Here is a 20,264-nt window from a genome sequence, read left to right on the forward strand (position 1 = left end):
CCGTAGTGATACAAAAGGTCCGAGTACTGAGGACCACGCCTTCCGAGTATCTGATTGGTTCCCGTTGTGGTTCCCCTTTGTGACTCCGCCCACATGTTTTTTAACGGAAGCTGCCACCAGCCCCGAGACCGACGCTGATCTGTGATCAGTTTGGTATTTTTCCTACCAAGGGTGAATGTTTGGCGTTGTGGAGAGTGTGAACTGATCCTATAAAGCAAACGCTACAGTTAAAGAAACATGTATTGCTCTGGTATCTACAGGACTTTAGCGACATCTGCTGGACAATGGTCTCTCCTGCAACTAATGCGATGTACATTGATTTTCATGCAGGAAGCAGGATTATCTATCTGATCATCCCAAAATTCTTCACCTCCCTCTTCTATATGCTATTTATTAGTTTATTTTTTATTTATTTATTTCAACTTTATTTAACCAGGTAGGCTAGTTGAGAACAAGTTCTCATTTACAACTGCGACCTGGCCAAGATAAAGCAAAACATTTCGACACGTACAACAACACAGAGTTACACATGGAATAAACAAAACATACAATCAATAATACAGTAGAAAAATCTATATACAGCATGTGCAAATGAGGTAGGATAAGAGAGGTAAGGCAATGAATAGGCCATGGTGGCAAAGTAATTACAATATAGCAATTAAACACTGGAATGGTAGATGTGCAGAAGATGAATGTGCAAGTAGAGATACTGGGGTGCAAAGGAGCAAGATAAATAAATAAATACAGTATGGGGATGAGGTAGATTGGATGGGCTATTTACAGATGAGCTATGTACATGGGAAAGTGATCTGTGAGCTGCTCTGACAGCTGGTGCTTAAAGCTAGTGAGGGAGGTAAGAGTCTCCAGCTTCAGAGATTTTTGCAGTTCGTTCCAGTCATTGGCAACAGAGAACTGGAAGGAAAGATGACCAAAGAAGGAATTGGCTTTGGGGGTGACCAGTGAGATATACCTGCTGGAGCGCGTGCTACGAGTGGGTGCTGCTATGGTGTCCAGTGAGCTGAGATAAGGCGGAGCTTTACCTAGCAGAGACTTGTAGATGACCTGGAGCCAGTGGGTTTGGCGACGAGTATGAAGCGAGGGCCAACCAGGTCGCAGGGGTGGGTAATACATGGGGCTTTGGTGATAAAACGGATGGCACTGTGATAGGCTATAAATATTATAACCCTGAACGTACTCAACATGGGTGACCAACTATTCATGTTTAGTAGGCCAGGTAGGATCAACCTGAGCCATATAGCCTAGCGGTTAGAGTGTTGGCCCAGTAATAGAAAAGTCACTAGTTTGAATCCCTGAGCCGACAAGGTGAAAAATCATCCGACGTGCCCGTGAGCAAGGCACTTCAACCTAATTGCTCCAGGATCGCCGTTGATAATGTCGAGGCCTGGCTGTGATCTCACAGGATCGTCGTTGATAATGTCAGAGCCTGGCTGTGATCTCACAGGATCGTCGTTGATAATGTCAGAGCCTGGCTGTGATCTCACAGGATCGTCGTTGATAATGTCAGAGCCTGGCTGTGATCTCACAGGATCGTCGTTGATAATGTCAGAGCCTGGCTGTGATCTCACAGGATCGTCGTTGATAATGTCAGAGCCTGGCTGTGAACCCACTTTCAAAATCAAATCACAGTTTCTTCGTCACCTACACAGATATCCAAGATGTAATTGCAGTGAAATGCTTGTGTTTCTAGCTCCAATAGTGCAGTAATAATACCTAGCAATACAAAACAATATGCACACAATACAAAAAGTGAAAAGAAAGAAAATTGTCAGAGACCGGAAGATATATATATATATATATTATGTAAATGATTTGCTCTTACAGACAGTGAGTCAGGTGGATGTGGCTCTCTCTATAAAGCAGGCATCGAGGCATTCAGTTACTGTTCGATTGAACGTTAGAATGGGTAAAACGAGCGACTTTGAGCACAGTATGATCATCAGTGCCAGTATCTCAGAACCGGCCGGCCTCTTGGGCTTTTCACACACGACAGTGTCTACGGTTTACAGAGAATGGTGCGACAAACAAAACACAGAGTCAACGCTCCTTCACGCTATTTTAAGAATGTGAAATGTCAGAATAATAGTAGAGAGAATGATTTATTTCAGGTTTTATTTCTTTCATCACATTCCCAGTGGGTCAGACGTTTACATACACTCAATTAGTATTTGGTAGCGTTGCCTTGAAATTGTTTAACTGGGTCAAACGTTTCGTGTAGCCTTCCACAAGCTTCCCACAATAAGTTGGGTGAATTTTGGCCCATTCCTCCTGACAGAGCTGGTGTAACTGAGTCAGGTTTGAGTTTGAATTTATTTATTGTATTTTTACAGGGACAGTGCACATTAATCAACGTTTCAGTAAAAGTGACAGTTTTAGCCAGCCGGCTAATTTTCAACTGCAGTCCCTAGGCAGGTTATTAAAAACAATTACAATATAAACAATCATTGAGCAGTGAGCACACGCAGAGCAACATAGAACAAGCAAGACGTAGCATACAGACAGAGCAACATAGGACAAGCAAGACGTAGCATACAGACAGAGCAACATAGAACAAGCAAGACATAGCATACAGACAGAGCAACATAGAACAAGCAAGACGTAGCATACAGACAGAGCAACATAGAACAAGCAAGACGTAGCATACAGTCAGAGCAACATAGAACAAAAAGCAACAAGACAAAATTCATAAAAGCAACAAAGTGTTTCCACACCTCACAAGCTACAGACAACATGGAAAGCGGCAATACACAGTTAGGGATTATGTTCAGAAATCTGATTGACCTTTAGCCATGTCTTCATGCATTTTGTGAAAGTGTGATATGTGGTGCAGTTATGTGTGTCTGATGGCAGTGTATTCCAGACATGGGAAGCTCTCACAGAGAAAGCAGATTGACTAAAGGTGCTTTTCCTTAAGGGAACTATACAGTCACCTCTCATGGCAGACCTTGTGGATCTGCTGCCATATGTTTGGGTTTTCTGTTTAACAAAAATACTGAGTGGAGGGGGAGCCAGGCCATTTAGGATCTTGAATACAAGACATGCATCGGTGTATTGCACAAGATTTTCCCAACTCAGGAGCTCATGCTTTCTGAGGATGTAACAGTGATGATGGCTATTGGGCTTCCTATCAAGCACTTTGAGAGCCTGTTTGTAGACAGACTGAATGGGTTTTAATGTTGTACAGCAAGCTTGGGCCCAACTAGTCAAGCAGTATGTTAAGTGGGGGAGTATCATAGATTTGAAGTACAGTTTTGCTACCTCTGTTGAATTTGGTTATTTTAATTACCTTTTTCACATGCTTTTTAAAAGAGAGGTTGGAATCAAGTATGATGCCAAGGTACTTAAAATCAGATACCACCTGGAGCTTCTCCCCTGACACATAGACATCTGGAGCTTCTCCCCTGACACATAGACATCTGGCTCAGTAGCATCAGATACCACCTGGAGCTTCTCCCCTGACACACAGACATCTGGCTCAGTAGCATCAGATACCACCTGGAGCTTCTCCCCTGACACATAGACATCTGGAGCTTCTCCCCTGACACATAGACATCTGGCTCAGTAGCATCAGATACCACCTGGAGCTTCTCCCCTGACACACAGACATCTGGCTCAGTAGCATCAGATACCACCTGGAGCTTCAACCCTGACACACAGACATCTGGCTCAGTAGCATCTGTTGCCCTCTTTGTGAAAAACATGCAAACAGTTTTTTTCACATTGAGATGCAAACACGAGTCACTGAGCCACTTTGTAACCTGGACCATTACAGTAGTGAGTCACTGAGTCACTTTGTAACCTGGACCATTACAGTAGTGAGTCACTGAGCCACTTTGTAACCTGGACCATTACAGTAGTGAGTCACTGAGCCACTTTGTAACCTGGACCATTACAGTAGTGAGTCACTGAGTCACTTTGTAACCTGGACCATTACAGTAGTGAGTCACTGAGCCACTTTGTAACCTGGACCATTACAGTAGTGAGTCCCTAAGCCACTTTGTAACCTGGACCATTACAGTAGTGAGTCACTGAGCCACTTTGTAACCTGGACTATTACAGTAGTGAGTCACTGAGCCACTTTGTAACCTGGACCATTACAGTAGTGAGTCACTGAGTCACTTTGTAACCTGGACCATTACAGTAGTGAGTCACTGAGCCACTTTGTAACCTGGACCATTACAGTAGTGAGTCACTGAGCCACTTTGTAACCTGGACCATTACAGTAGTGAGTCACTGAGCCACTTTGTAACCTGGACCATTACAGTAGTGAGTCACTGAGTCACTTTGTAACCTGGACCATTACAGTAGTGAGTCACTGAGCCACTTTGTAACCTGGACCATTACAGTAGTGAGTCACTGAGCCACTTTGTAACCTGGACCATTACAGTAGTGAGTCACTGAGTCACTTTGTAACCTGGACCATTACAGTAGTGAGTCCCTAAGCCACTTTGTAACCTGGACCATTACAGTAGTGAGTCACTGAGCCACTTTGTAACCTGGACCATTACAGTAGTGAGTCACTGAGTCACTTTGTAACCTGGACCATTACAGTAGTGAGTCACTGAGCCACTTTGTAACCTGGACCATTACAGTAGTGAGTCACTGAGCCACTTTGTAACCTGGACCATTACAGTAGTGAGTCACTGAGCCACTTTGTAACCTGGACCATTACAGTAGTGAGTCACTGAGTCACTGAGCCACTTTGTAACCTGGACCATTACAGTAGTGAGTCACTGAGCCACTTTGTAACCTGGACCATTACAGTAGTGAGTCACTGAGCCACTTTGTAACCTGGACCATTACAGTAGTGAGTCACTGAGTCACTGAGCCACTTTGTAACCTGGACCATTACAGTAGTGAGTTCTTGTGCAGCTTGTTGTTTGCTCTTTACATGCACATATATCACTGTTTGTAGGCCTCCTTGCTCGCAAACGCTTTTTCAGTTCTGCCCACAAATTTTCTATAGGATTGAGGTCAGGGCTTTGTGATGGCCACTCCTATACCTTGACTTTGTTGTCCTTAAGCCATTTTGCCTTTGGAAGTATACTTGGGGTCATTGTCCATTTGGAAGTCCCATTTGCGACTAAGCTTTAACTTCCTGACTGATGTCTTGAGATGTTGTTTCAATATATCCACATAATTTCCATCCTCATGATGCCATCTATTTTGTGAAGTGCAGAATAGGACAATATAGTTTAGAATCTAGGACAATATAGTTTAGAATCTAGGACAATATAGTTTAGAATCTAGGACAATATAGTTTAGAATCTAGGACAATATAGTTTAGAATCTAGGACAATATAGTTTAGAATCTAGGACAATATAGTTTAGAATCTAGGACAATATAGTTTAGAATTCAAGACTGAGACCAGAATGCAGCCTGCGTCTATGGGAGGCTCAGAATATCAGCGCAAATAGTGTGTACCGGTATGCATGTGGCATTTCCATTGTAGAATATGTACAGTGTGGTGCCTGCCTCTGTGTGTATTATTCATGAATGAATAACAAATAAAACCAGAGCAAAGAGGTGGGACACACAAAAAAATCGCCAGTAGATATTAAGAGATTTTGGTACGCACTAAATTATAAGCCTATGGGAACGCTCAAAACGTTTTGGCCAATCAGAAAGCCAGAATTTCCTGACTCATCAACCAATAGGATAGCAGATACGATTTGGGCTAGATGCGCCATTTTAGCGCGTCTCCAGCCATCCGGTATGATGGCGACTTTGCTTTGTCTCCAGTGAACAGGGTTGCTTCAATAGTCTATATATATTTTTTCTAAAATTAACGGTGTTTTATCTCCGGGACGACGTGCCAAGAACTACACGTGTCTCAGTCGTTCAAGAAATGACGACAGAGTACAGAAGGTATGCGTAATATTCGGCTTTTTCCTAAAAAGCAGTTCCTAACGTTGGCAGCTTTGCATTGAAACACTGTGCTAGGCTAGTTAGCTGGCTAGCTATGTAACGGTGTTACGCAGAGGAAGCCGGCACATTTTCCCAACGGAGCAGAATGAAAAACTCTACTGAGGGATTTTATAAGCTATCTAGCTAGCTATCCACTATTATTGAGTCTTTTCGAAATGGTAAATGTTGCATCACAAAACAATTGTGCGCGTAAAATTCCACCTGTGTTCTGTCTTGGAATGCATCAGCTAGTTGCAGTTTACTTGCTAACTAGCATGCTAACTAATGTGAAATTTTACATTTCATTCTGGGGGAGGGGGATACACGGGATGTATGCATTTCGGTGCATGCCTCTGAATGCACTGGACCATTCATGCACTGGGATTGCAGGGTTACCCGGGAAACGAATGTCTGAAATGTTGACATGCTGCAGTGATGTCTGTTTTGTTAATCTCATAACTTTGTCTGGTTGACTTACTGCACATACAAGATGGCTAAATAGCTAACCCGTTATCTAGTTAGTTAGCCTTTGATGGGATGAGGCCCGGTTTTTGTAGACCGTTTCTCTCCCAGTTCGCCTTTATGTACTCTGTGCATGTCAGATAGCATCCCTAGAAGCAGACACGATCCATGATAGTTAACGTACTCACGTCAGACAGGAAACCGATGCATTAGAGAGATGAACAACAGAATCGCCTCACGCCTATAATGGCGCAAAATGTCTGAATTATCCTAGTTAGCTAAATGCTAAACTGGCCGTTGAGGTAAACCGTTAGCTAGCTAGCGCTCTGGTCTTTTTTCTTTACAACGAGCTGTTGTAAATGAATTTTACGAAGTTAGCTTGCTAGATAGATACCTTACGTTTGTTAGGTTATTTATAATATGAATAGCAAAAAAAAAAAAAACGGACCGTAATGTTTGGTAGCTAGCTATCCATGTAACTAGCCTCTTCCCCCGCAGGAGGCTCAAAATATTTGGCATGGGCCCTCAGATCCTCAAAGTTATACAGCTGCACCATTGAGAGCATCTTGACTGGCTGCATCACTGCTTGGTATGGAAACTGTTTGGGAGCTTAAAGGCCAGTACATCACTGGGGCTGTGCTCCCTGCCATCCAAGACCTGTATACCAGGCAGTGTCAGAGGAAGGCCCTAACAATGTCCAGACTCCAGCCATCCAAGTCATAGACTGTTCTCTCTGCTACCACACAGCAAGCGGTACCGATGCAGCAAGTCTGTAACCTGAACAGCTTCTACCCCCAAAAGCCATAAGACTGCTGAATAGTTATCCAAATAGCTACCCAGACTATCTGCATTGACCCTTTCTGCACTAACTTTGACTCGTCACGTACACTGATTTTACTGTTTATCTGTCACTTTATTCCTAGTTATTTGTCTCTACAGTGCATTCTGAAAGTATTCAGACCCCATGACTTTTTCCACATTTTGTTACATTACAGCCTTATTCTAAAACGTATTAAATAGTTTTTTTTTCTTCATCAATCTACAAACAAAACCCCATAATGACATCACAAAACCCCATAATGACAAAGGAAAAACAGGTTTTTAAAAATGTTAGCAAATGTATAAATAAAATTAGCTGATCACATTTACATAAGTATTCAGACCCTTTACTCAGTATTTTGTTGAAGCACCTTTGGCAGCGATTACAGCCTCGCGTCTTCTTGGGTATGACGCTACAAGATTGACACACCTGTATTTGGGGAGTTTCTCCCATTCTTCTCTGCAGATCCTCTCAAGCTCTGTCAGGTTGGATGGGAAGCGTTGCTGCACAGCTATTTTCAGGTCTCTCCAGAGATGTTCAAGTCTGGTCTCTGGTTGGGCCACTCAAGGACATTCAGATACTTGTCCCGAAGCCACTCCTGCGTTGTCTTGGCTGTGTACTTAGGGTCGTTGTCCTGTTGGAAGGTGAACCTTCGCCCCAGTCTGAGGTCCTGAGCGCTCTGGAGCAGATTTTCATCAAGGATCTCTCTGTACTTTGTTCTGTTCATCTTTTCCACGGTCCTGACTAGTCTCCCAGTCCCTGCTGCTGAAAAACATCCACACAGCATGATGCTGCCACCACCATGCTTCACCGTAGGGATGGTGCCAGGTTTCCTCCAGATGTGACACTTGGCATTCAGGTCAAGGAGTTCAATCTTGGTTTCATCAGACCAGAGAGTCTTGTTTCTCTTGGTCTGAGAGTCCTTTAGGTGCCTTTTTGGCAAACTACAAACGGGCTGTCATGTGCCTTTGTCTGAGGAGTTGGTTCCTTCTGGCCACTGTACAATAAAGTTCTGATTGGTGGAGTGCTGCAGAGATGGTTGTCCTTCTGGAAGGTTCTCCCATCTCCACAGAGAATCTCTGGAGCTCTGGCAGAGTGACCATCGGGTTCTTGGTCACCTCCCTGACCAAGGCCCTTCTCCCCCGATTGCTCAGTTTGGCCGGGTGGCCAGCTCTAGGAAGAGTCTTGGTGGTTTCAAACTTCTTACATTTAATGATGGAGGCCACTGTGTTCTCGGGGACCTTAAATGCTGTAGAAATTTTTTGGTACCCTTCCCCAGAGTTGTGCCTCGACACAATCCTGTCTCAGAGCTCGACGGATAATTCATTCGACCTCATGGCTTGGTTTTAGACGGGTGTGTGTCTTTTCCAAATCATGTCCAATCAATTGAATTTACCACAGGTGAACTCCAAGTTGTAGAAACATCTCAAGGATGATCAATGGAACCTGAACTCAATTTCAAGTCTCACAGCAAAGGGTCTGAATAGTTATGTAAAGGTATTTCTGTTTTTTTATATGTCTGAACCTGTTTTTGCTTTGTCATTATGGGTTATTCTGTGTAGATGAGGGGGGAAAGCATGCTTGTTCAATGAACCATAAACAATTAATGAACATGCACATGTGGAACGGTCGCTAAGACACTAACAGCTTACAGACGGTAGGCAATTAAGGTCACAGTTATGAAAACTTAGGACACTAAAGAGGCCTTTCTACAGACTCTGAAAAACACCAAAAGAAAGATGCCCAGAGTCCCTGCTCATCTGCGTGAACGTGCCTTAGGCATGCTGCAAGGAGGCATGAGGACTGCAGATGTGGCCAGGGCAATAAATTGCAATGTCCGTACTGTGAGACGCCTAAGACAGCGCTACAGGGAGACAGGGCGGACAGCTGATCGTCCTCGCAGTGGCAGACCACGGACCACGTGTAACAACACCTGCACAGGATCCGTACATCCGAACATCACACCTGTGGGACAGGTACAGGATGACAACAACAACTGCCTGAGTTACACCAGGAACGCACAATCCCTCCATCAGTGCTCAGACTGTCCGCAATATGCTGAGAGAGGCTGGACTAATGGCTTGTAGGCCTGTTGTAAGGCAGGTCCTCACCAGACATCACCGCCACCAACGTCGCCTGTGGGCACAAACCCACCGTCGCTGGACCAGACAGGACTGGCAAAAAGTGCTCTTCACTGACGAGTTACGGTTTTGTCTCACCGGGGGTGATGGTCGGATTCGCGTTTATCGTTGAAGGAATGAGCGTTACACCGAGGCCTGTATTCTGGAGCGGGATCGATTTGGAGGTGGAGGGTCCGTCATGGCCTGGGGCGGTGTGTCACAGCATCATCGGACTGAGCTTGTTGTCATTGCAGGCAATCTCAACGCTGTGCGTTACAGGGAAGACATCCTCCTCCCTCGTGGTACCCTTCCTGCAGGCTCATCCTGACATGACCCTCCAGCATGACAATGCCACCAGCCATACTGCTCGTTCTGTGCGTAATTTCCTGCAAGACAGAAATGTCAGTGTTCTGCCATGGCCAGCGAAGAGCCCAGATCTCAATCCCCTTGAGCACGTCTGGGACCTGTTGGATCGGAGGGTGAGGGCTAGGGCCATTCCCCCCCCAGAAATGTCCGGGAACTTGCAGGTGCCTTGAACTAGCAAATCTGGTGCAGTCCATGAGGAGGAGATGCACCGCAGTACTTAATGCAGCTGGTGGCCACACCACATACTGACTGTTACTTTTGATTTTGACCCCCCCCTTTGTTCAGGGACACATTATTCCATTTCTGTTAGTCACATGTCTGTGGAACTTGTTCAGTTTATGTCTCAGTTGTTGAATCTTGTTATGTTCATACAAATATTTACATGTTAAGTTTGCTGAAAATAAACGCAGTTGACAGTGAGAGGACGTTTCTTTATTTATCTAGACTTGCATCTGAAATGGCACCCTATTCCCTCTATAGTGCACTACATTTGACCAGGGTCCATAGGGAGTGGGTCCCAAATGGCACCCTATTCCCTCTATAGTGCACTACATTTGACCAGGGCCCATGGGGAGTGGGTCCCAAATGGCACCCTATTCCCTCTATAGTGCACTACATTTGACCAGGGTCCATGGGGAGTGGGTCCCAAATGGCACCCTATTCCCTCTATAGTGCACTACATTTGACTAGGGTCCATGGGGACTGGGTCCCAAATGGCACCCTATTCCCTCTATAGTGCACTACATTTGACCAGGGCCCATGGGGAGTGGGTCCCAAATGGCACCCTATTCCCTCTATAGTGCACTACATTTGACTAGGGCCCATAGGGAATAGGGTGGCATTTGGAACATATCTTCAGAATGAAACAGACTCCTCACGTTGATCAGTAATGTTCTTACATGATGTCATCCAATACGACGTGACGCCGTCCTGTACGACGTGAATGAAACGGGCTCATCGTGTTGAACAATAATGTCTTAGATCCAGATCAGGCTGTTGAGCTTCAGGCTATTTTGCTTCTGAGTGTTCGCGGACGTTAACTTTTACTTAGGAAAAAGCCTGTAACCTGATACTAATTTAATCCGCTGCCCCCTGAGCCCACTCAGACACTCGTGACACCCATTCCAAATGGGAACTACAAATGTGGCTCATGTGCACAGTTCAATAGCACTATAAAAAACAGCCTTCAGACACCCACATACAGGTGGAAAAATCCCTGTAAGAGTTATCATGCAAGACCAAGGTAGTAATCTATCTCATCAGCTGTTCATGTGGAAAAGACAACGAAGGACCAACGAAGAGACACAACAACACATAGCTGAACACCACAGCTCAATCAGGTGACAGAACATTGACTGTCCAATAGCAGCTCAATCAGGTGACAGAACATTGACTGTCCAATAGCAGCTCAATCAGGTGACAGAACATTGACTGTCCAATAGCAGCTCAATCAGGTGACAGAACATTGACTGTCCAATAGCAGCTCAATCAGGTGACAGAACATTGACTGTCCAATAGCAGCTCAATCAGGTGACAGAACATTGACTGTCCAATAGCAGCTCAATCAGGTGACAGAACATTGACTGTCCAATAGCAGCTCAATCAGGTGTCAGAACATTGACTGTCCAATAGCAGCTCAATCAGGTGTCAGAACATTGACTGTCCAATAGCAGCTCAATCAGGTGACAGAACATTGACTGTCCAATAGCAGCTCAATCAGGTGTCAGAACATTGACTGTCCAATAGCAGCTCAATCAGGTGTCAGAACATTGACTGTCCAATAGCAGCTCAATCAGGTGTCAGAACATTGACTGTCCAATAGCAGCTCAATCAGGTGTCAGAACATTGACTGTCCAATAGGAGCTCAATCAGGTGTCAGAACACTGACTGTCCAATAGCAGCCCACTTCGTTGAAGCTAACCGTCCAATCACCTCCCTCAAATACACCGGCAGTGAGCATGTTGCTCCACCAAGAAGAGGAGGTAACATGGAGATCCTACTTACTACAAAGGGAGACAGGATATCCTGTCTAAAAACATTGACCCCTAGTGGTCTGAATATTGACTTTGATCTCAGGCTCTTATGAACAATTCAAAGTCTTATAAATGGATATATTGTTTCTCCAGCTTATCAGCGTTCACCCGATAAGTTCCCCCTGTTGATGATGCTTATTATGCATTAAGGTTGAACCAAAAGATTACATGTAACGAAATACGAAACGGTTAAATATGTGAAATTCAATGAAACAATAATGTATGTTGATGCTAATATTATGTACAATATTAAATTATGTTTCCATATGATAACAATCTAATATATTTAATATGCCATAAACTACAGTTTTTCACTCAATTCATCCTAATTAACTTACTCATTATGACACACCCCTCACTATTGTCATTGGTTGTCTACATAACCTGGTTTACGTATTCATGACATCACCCTGAAGAAGGCACAGCGATGCCGAAACGTTGGTGATTTACCCAATAAATTACTGGGAGCTAATATGTATAATTTCAGACCTAATAATGGGATTTCTTGTTGTTGGCAGGTAAAATGAGTAAGGCCTCAGCTGAATCTACAGACCAAGTGATGGAGGAGGAAGTAGGTCAGCCTCCGATTACAGACCAGATGGAGGAGGAGGAGGAGGTAGGTCAACATCAGATTACAGACCAGATGAAGGAGGAGGTAGGTCAACATCAGATTACAGACCAGATGGAGGAGGAGGAGGAGGAGGAGGGGGAGGTAGGTCGGTCAACATCAGATTACAGGCCAGATGAAGGAGGAGGAGGAGGAGGGGGGGGTAGGTCAACATCAGATTACAGACCAGATGAAGGAGGAGGAGGAGGAGGAGGAGGAGGTAGGTCAACATCAGATTACAGACCAGATGAAGGAGGAGGTAGGTCAACATCAGATTACAGACCAGATGAAGGAGGAGGAGGAGGTAGGTCAACATCAGATTACAGACCAGATGAAGGAGGAGGAGGAGGGAGTAGGTCAACATCAGGTTACAGACCAGATGAAGGAGGAGGTAGGTCGGTCAGCTTCCGATTACAGACCAGATGAAGGAGGAGGAGGAGGAGGGGGAGGTAGGTCAGCCTCCGATTACAGACCAGATGAAGGAGGAGGAGGAGGAGGGGGAGGTAGGTCAGCCTCCGATTACAGACCAGATGGAGGAGGAGGAGGAGGAGGAGGTAGGTCAACATCAGATTACAGACCAGATGAAGGAGGAGGTAGGTCAACATCAGATTACAGGCCAGATGAAGGAGGAGGAGGAGGAGGAGGAGGTAGGTCAACATCAGATTGTCTTTCTATGTCCCCTGCTTACTTTTTAAAATGTTTCCACCTGGGCACAAACAATGTTTTAACAAAAACAGTAGTGCACTAGATAGGGTGTAGGGTGCCATTTGGGACACGTTTGGACTGTAGCTTCTGTGGCAGACAACAGGACAATACGATCACTCAGGTTATTCTAAGGCTTTTCCCTCTTGGATGTTTTTTAATAGACTCTCATGACTGTTTATTCCTCAGGCTGGGAGCTCAACAGAGACTGAGAGACCCTCCTCTTCTCACACCAAGAGGAAGCCTGCTGCCGCAGCCAAGCAAGTTGGAGGGAATGAGTCAGACACCTCGGACGAGAGTGGACAGGAAGATGGCGCCTCAGATGGTAAGGTCTACCACTAGACCTGGGCCCAGCACGGGTTTTAGTGCTTCTTAATGTCCTTGTGGAGCCAAAAGGTGCATTTCCACACTTTGTGGATAATAATGTTTTTGTTGGTCTGTTCTGAGTTGATATTCCAGGTTTATGTGGTGATGATGAAGCAGTTGTTGAGGGTTCTGGGATCTGGTCCAAAGTAGTGCACTATATAGGGAATAGGGTGCATAGGGATCTGGTCTAAAGTAGTGCACTATATAGGGAATAGGGCTCTGGTCTAAAGTAGTGCACTATATAGGGAATAGGGCTCTGGTCTAAAGTAGTGCACTATATAGGGAATAGAGTGCATAGGGATCTGGTCTAAAGTAGTGCACTATATAGGGAATAGAGTGCATTGGGATCTGGTCTAATGTGGTGCACTATATAGGGGATAGGGTTCTATAGGGATCTGGTCTAATGTAGTGCACTATAAAGGTCTGTACCACCCAGCCACCTGTTGTTTCTGTTTGTTAGACTGTAATTTCTGTCTTCCTATAGAAGGGGGTGTTTCTCTGGTTGTGGGAGGAGCATAATGTCTACTTCCACCATTTATCTTGTCTGACCCTCATTCAGAGCCCTTCCCTTTTTCCAAATTGTTTACGTTACAGCCTTATTCTAAAACTGATTAAATCGTTTTTCCCCTCATCAATCTACACACAATACCCCATAATGACATCACAATACCCCATAATGACATCACAATACCCCATAATGACATCACAATACCCCATAATGACATCACAATAGCCCATAATGACAAAGCAAAAATGTTTATTTAGATCTGTTTTCAAATGTATTAACAATAAAAAACAGATACCTTATCTACCTCTGTATTCAGACACATTGCTATGAGACTTGAAATTGAACTCAGGTGCATCCTGTTTCCATTGATCATCCTTGAGCTGTTTCTACAACTTGATTGGAGTCCACCTGTGGTAAATTCAATTGATTGGACATGATTTGGAAAGGCACACACCTGTCTATAGAAGGTCCCACAGTTGACAGTGCACGTCAGAGCAAAAACCAAGCCATGAGGTCAAAGGAATTGTCCGTAGAGCTCTGAGTTTCTCTGTGGAGATGGGAGAACCTTCCAGAAGGACAACCATCTCTGCAGCACTCCACCAATCAGACCTTTATGGTAGAGTGGCCAGACGGAAGCCACTCCTCAGTAAAAGGTAAATGACAGCCGCTTGGAGTTTGCCAAAAGGCACCTGAAGACTCTCAGACCATGAGAAACATGACTCTCTGGTCTGATGAAACCAAGATTGAACTCTTTGACCTGCATGCCAAGCTTCACGTCTGGAGGACACCTGACACCATTCCTACGGTGAAGCATGGTGGTGGCAACATCATACTGTGGTGATGTTTTACATCGGCAGGGACTGGGACAGAGATCCTTGATGAAAACCTGCTCCAGAGTGCTCAGGACCTCCGCGTGGGGCGACGGTTGACCTTTCAACAGGACATTGACCCTAAGCACACAGCCAAGACAACGCAGGAGTGGCTTCAGGACAAGTCTCTGAATGTCTTTGAGTGGCCCAGCCGGAGCCCTGACTTGAACCCGATCAAACATCTCTGGAGAGACCTGAAAATAGCTGTGCAGCAACGCTCCCCATCCAACCTGACAGAGCCTGAGAGGATCTGCAGAGAACAATGGGAGAAACTCCCCAAATACAGGTGTGTCAATCTTGTAGCGTCATACCCAAGAAGACGCGAGGCTGTAATCGCTGCCAAAGGTGCTTCAACAAAGTACTGTTTATAGGGTCTGAATACTTATGTAAATGTGAAATTTCAGGCTTATCTTTTACGTTTGCAAAAATGTCTAATCTGCTTTGTAATTATGGGGTATTATGTGTAGATTGAGGGGGGAAAACAATGTAATCCATTTTAGAATAAGGCTGTAACTTAACAAAATGTGGAAAAAGTCATGGGGTCTGAATACCTTCTGAAATGCACTGTATATTATGAGGACATTTAATAAGGTTTTTTCTGGGAGTATGGAGCTCCCTCGTTAGGTTCCCCTCGACCAGATTACTACGCTCCAGCTGAACGAAAGCATGCTGACACCCTAATTTCCTGTCCTCTCCTTCAGGGATGTTGGTTGTGCAGCCTCCCGCTGGGACTGACAACAAGGAGGACAAGAGCAGAGGAGCCATGAAGCTCCGAGTGGACCTCTCACGGAGAAAGACAGGTTAGTCTCCTCACTATATACCACACTGCTACCAACCAGGGGATAGTCAGAGAAGCCCCCAAGGTGTTGACCAGAAAGGGTGTTCCTACGGCCTAATAATCACAACTGCTGCCAGTTTAATGAAATCAAACCGTTTGGGATTGATATTTGTGTTTATTAGGGATCCCCGTTAACTGCTCTTCCTGGGGTCCAAACACATTACATCACCTAAAACGACAGAAACAACAGTACCTGGTTGCATCACTGCCTGGTATGGCAACTGCTCGGCTTCCATCTGCAGGGCACTACAGAGCGGAGTACGAAAGGCCCAGTACATCACTGGGGCCAAGCTTCCTGCCATCCAGGACCTCTATACCAGGCGGTGTCAGAGGAAGGCCCAGTACATCACTGGGGCCAAGCTTCCTGCCATCCAGGACCTCTATACCAGGCGGTGTCAGAGGAAGGCCCAGTACATCACTGGGGCCAAGCTTCCTGCCATCCAGGACCTCTATACCAGGCGGTGTCAGAGGAAGGCCCAGTACATCACTGGGGCCAAGCTTCCTGCCATCCAGGACCTCTATACCACGCGGTGTCAGAGGAAGGCCCAGTACATCACTGGGGCCAAGCTTCCTGCCATCCAGGACCTCTATACCACGCGGTGTCAGAGGAAGGCCCAGTACATCACTGGGGCCAAGCTTCCTGCCATCCAGGACCTCTATACCACGCGGTGTCAGAGGAAGACCCAGTACATCACTGGGGCCAAGCTTCCTGCCATCCAGGACCTCTATACCACGCGGTGTCAGAGGAAGGCCCAGTACATCACTGGGGCCAAGCTTCCTGCCATCCAGGACCTCTATACCACGCGGTGTCAGAGGAAGGCCCAGTACATCACTGGGGCCAAGCTTCCTGCCATCCAGGACCTCTATACCACGCGGTGTCAGAGGAAGGCCCTACAAATTGTCAGTCTCCAGCCATCCTAGTCATAGACTGTTCTCTCTGCTACCGTACGGCAAGCGGTACCGGAGCACCAGGTCTTTTTCCAAGAGGCTTCTAAACAGCTTCTACCCCCCAGTCATAAGACTCCTGAACATCTAGTCAAAATGCTACCCAGACTATTTACGTTGCCTTGTTGGGAAGGGCCCATAAGTCCCCAAATCCCCATTTGGGATACCTTTAAATGTACCTTCAGGGGTCATTCAATATTCATCAATAATAAAAAAGCAGTTTCTGTCTAAAGAGACAAGACTAACAAGGGAAATCCATGAATTAATAGTACAGGTAGATAGCAATAAAAACGATACTACAGAGATACACAATAAGTTAGAGGAAAAACAAAAAGAACTGGAGGAACTTTATTCAAGAACGATCTAATGTAATCTATTACAGAAATAAAGCAAACTGGATGGAATACGGAGAAAAATGCACAAAATTCTTCCTGAATCTCCAATACAGGAACGCTAACAAAAATAATTTGCAGAAACTCGTTACTGAAGACGGAGTCATCTATGATTCTCCGAATTATATTTTAAAAGAGGAAGCTAATTATTTTAGGCAGATGTTCTCTCTTCCGTCTCATCCTTTCCCACTGAATGAAGATTATGGTAAGGAATTCTTTACAAATAATATAAAAAATGGAAAATTAGCAAATGTACAGAAAGATCAGTGCGAAGGCCAAATTACAGAGGAAGAACATTTTTGAGGCTCTTAAATCCTTTCAGTCTGGAAAAAACCCAGGGCTTGATGGTATATCAAGTATTTTTTGATATTCTAAAAGCTCCGGTTGATTACAAGATGGCGTAGCAGTCAGACGTCTTCGTCTTGTCCCGTGTATAATATATATATTTTTTCTTCGTATATATTTAAACAATTTTATTCTTAACTTCAACATAGTCTCCTGCAACCCGCCTCACCCAATGTGGTATTGATCTGCTATTTTATTTAACTTAGAACCGGATCCCCCAACAGAAGCTAGCCAGCTTACTAGCTAGTAGTCAGCTATCCACGGCTAGCGGTCATCAGCTAACCTTTAGCCCGGTCACCTCCTGCCAGTCTGCAGAGCGGACTCATTTTTCTCCATCTCCGGATTCCTACCGTAAGCTCTGCACCTTTTCACCTGGATCATCGCAACTAGCTAGCTGCTATCCGAGTGGCTACTCCCGGCTAACGTCTCTGTCCCGAAGCAAGAACCAATTAGCCTGGAGCTAGCCTTTGCTAGGCCCATCTCCCGGCTACCCGAAGAGGTCCATCAGCCACTCCTTGGGCTAAAATACCTATTTTGTCAATTGGCCTGGACCCCTTTTATTGCCGATACGGAGCCCCGCCGATCCATCACGACTGGACTACCGATGTAATCCGCCTGAGGTGGTTTTTCAACAGGCTCCTCCGTCACGACTTCCCCTGAATGCCCATCTGCTAGCATGCTAGACGCGGCCCGCTAGCTGTCTAGAGTATATCGGACTGTTAGCTGAAGAGGCCCATCGGACAAATTCTTTGGCAATTATATACCTATTTTGTCAATTGGCCTGGTTTACCACACGGAGCCCTGTTGATCCACGACGACTGGTCTGCCGACGTAACAGCACGAGGGGGCTACAACAGACTTCTTCCGTCGCGACGTCCCTCTAAGGCCCTTCTGCTAGCTTGTTAGCCCCGGCCCGCTAGCTGTCTGAATCGCTGTGTCTCCAGCCCGCCGAGCTACTCACTGGACCCCTATGATCACTCAACTAAGCATGCATCTCCCTAATGTCAATATGCCTTGTCCATTGCTATTTTGGTTAGTGATTTATGTCTTATTTCACTATAGAGCCTCTAGCCCTGCTCATTATACCTTATCCAACCTTTCAGTTCCACCACCCACACATGCGATGACCTCACCTGGTTTAAATTATGTTTCTAGAGACAATATCTCTCTCATCATAACTCAATGCCTAGGTCACTGTATTCACATCCTACCATACCCTTGTCTGTACATTATGCCTTGAATCTATTCTACCGTGTCCAGAAACCTGCTCCTTTTACTCTCTGTTCCGAACGTACTACACGACCAGTTCTTATAGCCTTTAGCCGTACCCTTATCCTACTCCTCCTCTGTTCCTCTGGTGATGTAGAGGTTAATCCAGGCCCTGCAGCGCCTAGCTCCACTCCCATTCCCCAGGCACTCTCATTTGTTGACTTCTGTAACCGTAAAAGCCTTGGTTTCTTACATGTTAACATTAGAAGCCTCCTCCCTAAGTTTGTTTTACTCACTACTTTAGCACACTCTGCCAACCCGGAGGTCCTAGTCGTGTCTGAATCCTGGTTTAGGAAGACCACCAAAAACCTTGAAATTTCCATCCCTAACTATAACATTTTCTGACAAGATAACACTGCCAAAGGGGACGGAGTTAGCCTGCAGAGTGCTGTCTTACTATCCTTACTATTACTAAATTGCCCAAACAATTTGAGCTTCTACTTTTAAAAATCCACCTTTCCAAAAATAAGTCTCTCACCGTTGCCGCTTGCTATAGACCACCTTCTGTGCCCTGGACACCATATGTGAATTGATTGCCCCCAATCTGTCCTCAGAGCTCGTGCTGTTAGGTGACCTAAACTGGGACATGCTTAAATCCCAGGCCATCCTACAATCCTAGCTTGATGCCCTCAATCTCAAACAAATTATCAATGGACCTACCAGGTACAACCCCAAATCTGTAAACACGGGAACCCTCATAGATATCATCCTGACCAACTTGCCCTCTAAATACACCTCTGCTGTCTTCAACCAGGATCTCAGCGATCACTGCCTCATTGCCTGCGTCCGTAATTGGTCTGCGGTCAAACGACCACCCCTCATCACTGTCAAACGCTCCCTAAAACACTTCAGCGAGCAGGCCTTTCTAATCGACCTGGCCCGGGTATCCTGGAAAGATATTGACCTCATCCCGTCAGTAGAGGATGCCTGGTTATTCTTTAAAAGTGCTTTCCTCGCCATCTTAAATAAGCATGCCACATTCAAACCATTTAGAACCAGTAACAGATATAGCCCTTGGTTCTCTCCAGACCTGTCTGCCCTTGACCAGCACAAAAACATCCTGTGGCGTTCTGCATTAGCATCGAATAGCCCCCGCGATATGCAACTTTTCAGGGAAGTTAGGAACCAATATACACAGGCAGTTAGGAAAGCAAAGGCTAGCGTTTTTCAAACAAATTTGCATCCTGTAGCACAAACTCCAAAAAGTTCTGGGACACTGTAAAGTCCATGGAGAATAAGAGCACCTCCTCCCAGCTGCCCACTGCACTGAGGCTAGGAAACACTGTCACCACCGATAAATCCACGATAATTGAGAATTTCAATAAGCATTTTTCTACGGCTGGCCATGCTTTATATTCGTCGCCAAACCCACTGGCCCCAGGTCATCTACAAGTCTTTGCTAGGTAAAGCCCCGCCTTATCTCAGCTCCCTGGTCACCATAGCAGCACCCACCCGCAGCACCCACCCGCAGCACGCGCACCAGCAGGTATATCTCACTGGTCATCCCCAAAGCCAATTCCTACTTTGGCCGCCTTTCCTTCCAGTTCTCTGCTGCCAATGACTGGAACGAATTGCAAAAATCACGGAAGCTGGAGACCCATATCTCCCTCACTAACTTTAAGCATCAGCTGTCAGAGGAGCTCACAGATCACTGCACCTGTAAATATCCCATCTGTAAATAGCCCATCCAATCATC

At 45.4% G+C, this 20,264-nt stretch overlaps 1 protein-coding gene across 1 annotated transcript in view; it reads left to right on the top strand.

Moving 5' to 3' along the window:
• The first annotated feature begins 5,744 nt into the window (after positions 1-5,744).
• LOC120048477 (transcriptional regulator ATRX-like) overlaps positions 5,745-20,264 on the top strand; it is a 91,646-nt gene continuing 77,126 nt past the window's right edge. Inside the window, 4 exon segments of the mRNA XM_038994476.1 lie at positions 5,745-5,887; positions 12,246-12,343; positions 13,226-13,361; positions 15,481-15,579. Coding sequence (XP_038850404.1) covers positions 12,251-12,343; positions 13,226-13,361; positions 15,481-15,579 — 328 coding nt within the window. The 5' untranslated portion in view covers positions 5,745-5,887; positions 12,246-12,250.

The sequence above is a fragment of the Salvelinus namaycush genome, chromosome 5 (assembly GCF_016432855.1).
Source record: "Salvelinus namaycush isolate Seneca chromosome 5, SaNama_1.0, whole genome shotgun sequence".
Taxonomy (NCBI): Eukaryota; Metazoa; Chordata; class Actinopteri; order Salmoniformes; family Salmonidae; genus Salvelinus; species Salvelinus namaycush.